At 45.9% G+C, this 10,141-nt stretch overlaps 1 protein-coding gene across 1 annotated transcript in view; it reads left to right on the forward strand.

The window, feature by feature from the left end:
* The window catches only part of LOC109902918 (microtubule-actin cross-linking factor 1), a 32,262-nt gene continuing 22,121 nt past the window's right edge, over positions 1-10,141 (forward strand). Inside the window, exons 1-15 of the mRNA XM_020499609.2 lie at positions 1-766; positions 1,041-1,097; positions 1,266-1,436; positions 3,660-3,826; positions 3,998-4,157; positions 5,670-5,754; positions 6,211-6,455; positions 6,674-6,793; positions 7,050-7,157; positions 7,273-7,491; positions 8,036-8,239; positions 8,509-8,740; positions 9,103-9,329; positions 9,563-9,685; positions 9,786-9,887. Coding sequence (XP_020355198.2) covers positions 50-766; positions 1,041-1,097; positions 1,266-1,436; positions 3,660-3,826; positions 3,998-4,157; positions 5,670-5,754; positions 6,211-6,455; positions 6,674-6,793; positions 7,050-7,157; positions 7,273-7,491; positions 8,036-8,239; positions 8,509-8,740; positions 9,103-9,329; positions 9,563-9,685; positions 9,786-9,887 — 2,937 coding nt within the window. The 5' untranslated portion in view covers positions 1-49. The remainder of the gene's footprint in view (positions 767-1,040; positions 1,098-1,265; positions 1,437-3,659; positions 3,827-3,997; positions 4,158-5,669; positions 5,755-6,210; positions 6,456-6,673; positions 6,794-7,049; positions 7,158-7,272; positions 7,492-8,035; positions 8,240-8,508; positions 8,741-9,102; positions 9,330-9,562; positions 9,686-9,785; positions 9,888-10,141) is intronic.

A 10,141-nucleotide genomic window follows, 5' to 3' on the forward strand; every position in this document is an offset into this window, starting at 1 on the left:
AGGGGCCCACTCTCGCCTTTTACCTCACTATCCCCTGGGCTGAAGGATTATGGGTAATCTGATCAGCCGGCCCAGCTGCCTGGGCCAGAAGTCCAAGCAGGTGAGGTCCGACGAGGACTTCCTGAAAGAGTGCTACCAGCGGCGCCGTGAATGGCAAGCGCCGCCCCTGACGCACCATGGGGAGGCCAGGCGGGAGGAGGTGGTCAGAGAGAGGGAGGAGGAGGAGGAGGAGGAGGAGGAGGAGAGGATGACAGACAGGACAAAGGAGGATGAGGTGGAGGATGTCTCACAGGTGTCTCACAGCAACACCCCTCCCTCGGACAAACCCCTCAAGACCAACCCCTCCCCCACCCCCACGGTCACCACCATCAGTACTCTGGACAATGCCTGGCAAGGCACCCCCTCCCCTATCAAGACATCCAGGAACAGCACCCTGACCAGGAAGGCCGTGGTCCAAGAGATCCCCTATGGGAGATCCCCTCTAGCCCAGCCTGGCTCAGTCCCAGGCTCAGCGGAGAGGAGGGCCAGCTTCCAGAGGAGAGACTCCAGAGAAGGAAGTCTCCAGAGGAGAGACTCTAGAGAGGGCAGCCCCTGGTCCTGGAAGACCTTGGCCTCCCACGAGGTCACGGAGGTGACGGAAGTGACAGAGACAGTTGTGACAGAAATTGTGGAGGTGACGGAGTACCCTTCTGGAGAGAAGGGCGGAGATCCCATAGTCACCAGGACTGTTAGGGTTCTGACTGGAGCAGCTGAGGAACTCGCTGAGGTCAATATAACTTCAACAGCAAACAGCCTCTCTAAAGTGTCTTATTATTCAGTACAGTAGACTAGGATTTGGCTCCTTCCCCTCCCCCCCCCCCCCTTTCCATTCCATTCTTTCATTGAACGTCTGAAATTCAACTTATCATCTTTACCACTCTGCAATCTCCTTAACATCTCTTCAGCAGCATGTGCTACAGAATGTGTTATGTTTTTGACCAGTGCTCTTTTTCAGAAAAGCAGTTTGTGCAGTGTGTTGATTTTTATATTTCTATTCCCAGCTGCATAGCGATGGACATTCTAGTTCAGACCAAGATTCCAGCCTGGACCGTTGGAGGGTAAGATATCCAGTGTATTGCTCTGTTTTTTATGGAATTGACTATTTAGCATTATCTCAATCGTCTCTGCACAGTATGAAGGTAACACTGATATTACTGCATGGTTCCATGATGTCCGTGGTTTTATATTGTATAGTTAATGCTGTGTCATGCTCTCTTTTCCCCCAGGGAATGAGATCTGCCTTGAGTCTGAGAGATGATTTTGCAGATTCTGAAACGTTCCATCAATCCCTGGAAGCACTGTTGACCTGGGTCTGTGAGATAGAGGAGCTGACAGCCAATCAGAAGCCTCCATCTTCAGAGGTCAAAGTGGTGAAAGCACAGCTACAAGAGCAGAAGGTACAGTACCAGTCAAAAGTTTGGACACACCTACTTTTCTTAATTTTTTTACTATTTTCTACATTGTATAATAATAGTGAAGACACCAACACTATGAAATAACACATATGGAATCATGTACAGTAGTTACCAAAAAAGTGTTAAACAAATCAAAACATATTTTGTATTTGAGATTCTTCCAAGGAGCCAAGCTTGCCTTGATGACAGCTTTGCACACTCTTGGCATTCTCTCAACCAGCTTCATGAGGTAGACCTGGAATGCATTTCAATTAACATGTGTGCCTTGTTAAAAGTAAATTTGTGGAATTTCTTTCCTTAATGCGTTGAGCCACTCAGTTGTGTTGTGACAAGGTAGGGTTGGTATACAGAAGACAGCCCTTTTTGGTAAAAGACCAAGTCCATATTATGGCAAGAACATCTCAAATAAGCAAAGATAACTGACAGTCCATCATTACTTTAAGACATGAAGGTCTGTCAATCCGGAAAATGTCAAGAACATTGAAAGTTTTTTCAAGTGCAGTCGCAAAAACTATCAAGCACTATGATGAAACTGGCTCTCATGAGCACCGCCACAGGAAAGGAACACCCAGAGTTACCTTTGCTGCAGAGGATAAGTTCATTAGAGTTAACTGCACCTCAGATTGCAGCACAAATGAATACTTCACAGAATTAAAATAACAGACACATGTCAATATCAACTGTTCAGAGTAGACTGCGTGAATCAGGCCTTCATGGTCAAATTGGTGAAAAGAAACCATTACTAAAGGACACCAATAATTAGAAGAGACTTGCTTGGGCCAAGAAACATGAGCAATGCACATTAGACATTTGGAAATCTGTCCTTTGGTCTGATGAGTCCAAATTTGAGATTTTTGGTTCCAACCGCTGTGTCTTTGTGAGACGCAGAGTAGGTGAACGGATGATCTCCGCATGTGTGGTTCCCACCGTGAAGCATGGAGGAGGAGGTGTGATGGTGTGGGGGTGCTTTTCTGGTGACACTGTCTGTGATTTATTTAGAATTCAAGGCACACTTTACCAACATGGCTACCACAGCATTCTGCAGCGATAAGCCATCCCATCTGGTTTGTGCTTAGTGGGACTATTTCAAAAGAACAATGACTCAACACACCTCCAGGCTGTGCAAGGGCTATTTGACCAAGGAGAGTGACGGAGTGCTGCATCAGATGACCTGGCCTCCACAATCACCCGACCTCAACCCAATTGAGATGGTTTGGGATGAGCTGGACCGCAGAGTGAAGGAAAAGCAGCCAACAAGTTCTCAGCATTTGTGGGAACTCAAGGCAAAGGGTGGCTACTATGAAGAATCCAAATTACATTTTGGTTTGTTTAACACTTTTTTGTTTACTACATGATTTCATGTGTTATTTCATAGTTTTTATTCTACAATGTAGAAAATTGTAAAAATAAAGAAAAACCCTTGAATGAGTAAATGTGTATCAACTTTTGACTGGTACAGCAATTTACAACACGGTACACAAAATGTCTAAACTTACACAAAGCACCCACGGCTAAGTAACTATAATGTTTGATCAATTGCAAGAGGATACTTTATCTATGGAAAATGGCACTGAGATTATGGAAATAGTAAAATGCTCCCTTTATTGTATGAAATCTCTTGAATTCAGTGCTGAATAGGGAAGGTTCACTCTTACAATTCCTGGGGTTCATTTTATCCCCAGCAATTTACCTTTCAGTGTGAACCAGCTCCCATTGTGAGTACAGTGGGTGAGGTGAAACCTGCCTGACTCCTCACAATGCAAGTCTAACACTTGAGATGGGGCTTTCACTGCACTCACACAAAGGAAGGAGAGACAAGAATAAGGCACATGTACCCAAATGTAAATTCTCAGGACTAGCAAGTAGCAATGACTCTCTGAAGCTCAGACCCGAGTCGTCTGAGCTGTAGTTGTCCTAACTCCTAATACATCTATTTGAGGTATTATCTGGCTTTACACTTCACTTCTCAATAGTTGTAGCCTATTTTCAAGCATTTGTAAGATTACACTGGATGTTCCAAAGTAGCTCTTCCCCAATTTATCACAGGTTTGGACTTTTTATCATTGTGAAAATATCCACGAGTTTCACCATCAGAAAGACAATGAGTAAGACTTGCATTTTCCCTGGTCAGGTACTGTGGTCAGGTAAAACTCCTGGTCATAACAACAATAAGGCAATGGCTGAGTATCCATTATCATCTCACAGCTCCTGCAGCGCCTCCTGGAGGACCGGAGGCATAGTATGGAGACCATGATGCTGGAGGGCCCTCATATGTCCGAGGCCTTCCCAGGCAAGGAGGGGGAGCAGGCCAGGGTCCAGCTTTCCACGCTCAGACACAAATGGGAGGCCTTACTGGTAGATGCAGTGAACAGGTCAGCTCATTGAACTGTGGTGCTGTCCCTTCATGTTATGCTATGCTATGGTATGCTATGTCATATTGTGTTGTGTTTTGCTTTGCTTTGCAATGCTATGCTATGCTATCATGCTGTTGGCAGCGTGGGCTGAGCTGTAATGTAATGGGTGTTGTGTATTGGGGTTGACAGGCGGGGCAGTCTGGAGCTCATCCTGCCCAGGGCCAAGCTCTTCCAGGAGAGGGTGGACAGCCTGCAGCAATGGCTCATCTCTGTGGAGCAGGACCTGGCCGAGCTACGCAATGCTGAGAGGGAAATGCTACACCTCCCCGAGGGTACGGAGAAAGCCAAGGTAGGATATAATTTATGTATACATTTCTTCTGTATGCAAGCCTACCGTGCCTTGCAAAAGTATTCACCCCCCTTGGCGTTTTTCCTATTTTGTTGCATTATAACCTGTAATTTAAATACATTTGTATTATCATGTAATAGACATACACAACATAGTCCAAATTGGTGAAGTGAAATGAAAAAAAAACGTATAAAAAAAAAAAAATACGGAAAAGTGGTGCGTGCATATGTATTCACCCCCTTTGCTATGAAGCCCCTAAATAAGATCTGGTGCAACCAATTACCGTCAGAGGTCACATAATTAGTTAAATTAAGTCCACCTGTGTCCAGTCTGAGTGTCACATGATCTGTCACATGATCTCAGTATATATACCTGTACACCTGTTCTGAAAGGCCCCAGAGTCTGCAACACCACTAAGCAAGGGGCACCACCAAGCAAGTGACACCATGAAGACCAAGGAGCTCTCCAAACAGGTCAGGACAGAGTTGTGGAGAAGTACAGATCAGGGTTGGGTTAAAAACTCATGGACCAGGCAAGGAGGGTATTCATCAGAGAGGCAACAAAGAGACCAAAAATTACCCTGAAGGAGCTGCAAAGCTTCACAGCGGAATTTGGAGTATCTGTCCATAGGACCACTTTAAGCCTTACACTCCACACAGCTGGTCCTTACAGAAGAGTGGCCATTGCTTGAAGAAAGAAATAAGCAAACACGTTTGTTGTTAGCCAAAAGGCATGTGGGAAACTCCCCAAACTCTGATCAGATAAGACTAAAATTTAGCTTTTTGCCCATCAAGTAAAACGCTATGTCTGGCACAAACCCAACACCTCTGATCACCCCGAGAATACCATCCCCACAGTGAAGCATGGTGGTGGTAACATCATGCTGTGGGATGTTTTTCATTGGCAGGGACTGGGAAACTGGTCAGAATTGAAAGAATGATGGATGTCGCCAAATACAGGGAAATTCTTGAGGCAAACCTGTTTGTCTTCCAGAGATTTGAGACTGGGATGGAGGTTCACCTTCAAGCAGGACAATGACCCTAAGCATACTGCTAAAGCAACACTCGAGTGATTTAAAGGGAAACATTTAAATGTCTTGGAATGGCCTAGTCAAAGCCCAGACCTCAATCCAATTGAGAATCTGTGGTATGACTTAAATATTTCTGTACACGAGCAGGAACCCATCCATCTTGAGGAGTTGGAACAGTTTTGCCTTGAAGAATGGACAAATGGGGGGGGGGGGGGGGGGGGGGGGGGTGAATAGTTATTTCTTGTTTGTTTCACAATAAAAAATATTTTGCATCTTCAAATTGGTAGGCATGTTGTGTAAATCAAATGACACAAACCCCCAAAAATCTATTAAATTCCAGGTTGTAAGGCAACAAAATAGGAAAAATGCCAAGGGGGTGAATACTTTCGCAAGGCACTGTATACCCTGTGCCATATACTGCATGTTTATGTACCAGTGGAGGCTGGTGGGTGGAGAAATCATATTTTTGTAATACCCCTCAGGCTGTGGTGGAAGAGATCAAGGCGAAAAACGCTGACTTGGTGAAAATTCAACAGAGCGGTCATGATCTCAAGGAGATGATTTCAGGTAACATAAATGATGGTGCAAAATCAACATGTTTGTATATGTTTACCCTTACCAATAAACAAAATCCATCAACAGATGACTTACATAGAGAAACAACATGAGTTGCGACATGTCACAGGTGGCTGTTGACGGATAGAACGACACATAATAATGGCCGGAGCGGAGCAAATGGAATGGCATCAAACACATGGAAACCATGTGGTTGATGTATTTGATACCATTCCACTTATTCCACTCCAGTCATTACCAATTAAAGTGCCTCAACCTCCTGTGCTACATACTAATAGTAAAAACATGCTAAAAGCAACAGCGTGCTAAGGGTACTAACATGCTAAGAGTATGAACATGCTAAGAGTATCAACATGCTACGAGCACCAAAATGATAAGATGATCCACATGCTAAGACTAGCAACATGCTAATCCTACACGTCTTTGTGTTTGGTGTGGTCCCCACAGAGGAGGAAGCCCAGCAGGTGCAGGAGCGTGTGAACAGCCTGAGGATACGCTGCTCGGTGTTGAGCCTGACTAGTGGTGACGTGCTGCAGAGACTGGAGCAGGCCCTGGAGGCATCCAGCCGCTGCACCTCCAGCCAGGAAGACCTCCACTTGTGGCTGGGCCGCATCGAGAGAGAACTGCTGGGGCCTGCTGGGGGGCAGACTGGGGGTGGAGACACAGTGCTCTGTGCTGCAGAGAGACAGAGGGTAAGATGCGGGGCTTAGCAATGTTGCCCGTGTGCATAACTGATATGAGGTTGATGGACTGCTTACACCCGGGTCATGACTACTCATTGGGTCCCGTGCATTTAGGCAATATTGACAGTCTTCTGATAAGGAGGAAGTAGTAGGAACTCGGCACACACTTCAACTAGACAGCAACGTGTACTTTTATTAACCTGTCTGTATGTGTATGTTATTGTCAGTTGGAGCAGGCTGTGGTGAAGGAGATGGCCTGGTTCAGAGACACTGCCCTGGGCCTGGAGCAACTCAAAGCTATTACTCTGGAGCCTGAACATATCTCTGCCCAACTCTATGAACAGAAGGTGAAGAGACCCATTGGAACTGCATTTCAAAAGCTACTTTGTCCTTTAGGGCCAGCCTATACAAGCCTGTTCATCCACTTCTACATATGCTTTGTTTTGTTCTACAACCACCTATGTAGATTTGTATAGAGGTCTGATGTGTGATGTTTAAACATATGTCTTGGTTTGCAAAGGCTTGTGTGTTTGCACAGCATTTTACATTACCTTCATTTTAGATTGTAAAATATGCCAATGCTTTTGTGTTGTGTACATGAAGATCCTTGCGGTGGAGATTCTGCAACACAAGTTCAACATTGAGAAGATGGTGAAGATCGCTGAAATCTTGCAGACATACGGTGATGAAGGGGAAATAGGGGACCTGCAGGTACATACTGTACCATCTTACCCATGATAACATCTGACTATAAAACGTTCAAACAAACGAGACAAGCTAATAGCATACGGGTCACGTTAAAGCTGTTGTCATCCGATCTCCCCAGATCCCGTTGGATGCCTTACAGGAACAATGCAACACCACGTCAGCCACCAACTCCCATGTGGTCCTGCAGCTGGAGCATGCCCAGTCCCTCTTGGTCCAGTTCACTGAGGGCCTTGCTGAGGTGTCACCGTGGCTACAGGAAACCCAAGCGCTCATTGGCCAGCTCTCCCTGAGCACCATTAGCTACAAGGCATTCCGAGAACAACAGGACCTCTTACAGGTAGCAGAGACCTGCCTTTGAGTGGAGTGCCAATTCTTACAAAAAAAATGTTCCCCCCGTTCAACAATGATGCCCTTTTAGATTTCATAGCTCCCCCTTTTCTGCTCAAATGTGCTGTTCTACTGTTCTTCCCTTGTAGATTATTCAGCTCCGTTCATTAGAGTACTTTAATCTACTTGAAAGGAAACCATTGAACATTCCCACATGTATATAAAAGACATCTCTATTCTCCTAGGTAGTTAATGGAAAATGAGACAAGGTGACCCGTGTTCCCTTTCCTCTTCAACAGTTCTCAGGGATAGAAATGAGACCCCTCGATTCTCAAACATAGCCATTTACGTGCACTCAACAATTCCTTTACCATGCCCAAAAAATCATCTGGGTCGTAAACATTAGGTACCAAATGGAAGAAAATGTGGAGGAACTACCTGAACTTGTCCAATAAGAAACTGTCCTTTTTTACTACTGTGTGCCCTAATGAATACAACCCAGATCTATGTGTCTAAGGATCTATTTCTATAACCCCTAACCGTTTCTCACCTAGGGCCTAAGGGAGTCAATAGCAGAGCATAGACCTGTGATAGCACGGCTGTGCTCGCTGGGGAAACGTCTGTCAGAGCTTAGTCCCGCCCAGGGGAAGGAGTTATGTCATAGCGCCACAGAGCTTAAGGAGCAGCACAGGGCCATCAGGGACAGGGTCAGAGAGGCTGCCAATCTACTGGAAGAGTCCCTGCCCAGATACACACAGGTGACAGTATGCACACACTGCTGCATGAACGCACGCAAGCATGCATGAAGACACACATGCATCAAACACACACACCCAAAGCGCACGCACGCACACACGCACGCACCCACACAAAGACACACACATGGTGCATGTATACTTACTGTAAATACAGTACATACAGCAGTCTCGCCAGACTCATACTGTGAGAATAGACTATACACATAGAAACATGTAAACATTTGACCATCACATACACATAGTGACACAATGGTGTCTTGTCTCTGTAGTTGAATGAGAGGATGACGCTGATTAGAGAGAGTCTGGATGGTCTGCTTGGTCACATGCAGTCCCCAGCCTCTCTGCAGGGTCAGACCCCACGCATCCAGGAGCAGCTACAGGACAACAAGCACACTCTGGCTGAGCTCTCCAAGCTGGAACTGGGCCTAGGGAGTATAGGGACCCAGGCTGATGAGCTCCTGGCCAACACACAGGCAGCTGGGGACGCCTCCATCGGTACAGGTACACTCATCACGAAGTGCCCGAAATGTTGGTTCTTTGCATTCAATTGTCGGGAGTATAAAGGGTGTGTAACTTTCTTTCATGTGAGTTGTTTAAATCAATTTGGAGCTTTTCTGTTTAGCAGTACACATCAGGAGAGGGGGAATCTTGGATTTATCTTGAAACAACTTTGACAGAGATGCTGCCTAGGTTACCTACAATGGTTTAAAAAAATGGAGTGTGTAGAGAAAGTAATTTGAGAGAAAATGCAGATGTCACTGTGACTTGCAATGATTGTGATATGTGGTTAACATGTGTATGAGTGTCTGCTAAATTACTAAAATGCAATGTATTATAATGACTGTATTCTGTCTTCTCCCTAGCAATCCAGGAGCGGGTGTCCAGCCTGACTCAACTGTGGGAGGAGGCTCAGAGGCAGGCTCAGGAGAGAGATGGCTGGCTGCTCAACCTGCTGGACCTGGCTCTCAAGTTCTGGAGCGATGTTAGTGATGCGACGGCCGGCCTGTACGATGCCCAACAGGCTGTCCTGGACCTGAACGCCAGCAGGACAGACTCAGAGACCATCCGCCAGAGCCTGGAGACTATGCAGGTAACTGTGGACAGTGGAGCTGTTGGTTTGATCTTAGCTGCTTTAAGATGAATGAAATAGTTCAGTACAATTTCCAGTGAATGTGTTTTTTTCCCCCCATCCTCTGTCAGGTACTAAGATGATCCAAGACGATCTATTTCAACGAATGTACTTTACGCTGTCTGCTTCAATTTATCTCCCTTCTTACTGATTCCATTGCGGGGTCTCTCACCCCTGACAATATCGCCTTACAGACACTCAGGGAGGACATCGACAGTCTACAGGGGGACCTGGACACGCTTGGCATTCTGGGAATGGACCTGATGTCAGCATGTGGGGATACAGACAAACCTGATGTCACCAAGAGCTTAGATGAGGTGAGGAGTGAGAGGAGGTAACATTTATGTTAATATTCATTCTCCATAAGACAATCCTTTTCCAATGTGTTTCTAAACAACCACATCACTGACTCCATAGCTCTACTGCACATGGAACAACCTGAGTAAACTCTGGAGTGAGTGTCACAAAACACTGGAGGAATCTTTACAGATGGCTCTACATTACCAGGACACCATGCAGGTACGTGTGTACAGTATGTGTGCGTGTATGCATGTGTAGTGCATGCGTGCATTTGTGAGTGTGTCTGTGTGTGGGAGCCGGTCACTAACATATCCGTATTGTCACTTAGCTTTGCTTGGCTGCCGCTTCTCCTCTGAACTCCCCCAGTGCAGTGGCAACCAGCCAACAATAAACTCCACTAGGCTTTTATGTCCATTGCAATGGCAGAAACCAGACTCTAGCTCCCTGTAGTGTTGGTGATGAGTGACTGACAG

This window comes from Oncorhynchus kisutch, linkage group LG13, assembly GCF_002021735.2.
Source record: "Oncorhynchus kisutch isolate 150728-3 linkage group LG13, Okis_V2, whole genome shotgun sequence".
Classification (NCBI taxonomy): Eukaryota; Metazoa; Chordata; class Actinopteri; order Salmoniformes; family Salmonidae; genus Oncorhynchus; species Oncorhynchus kisutch.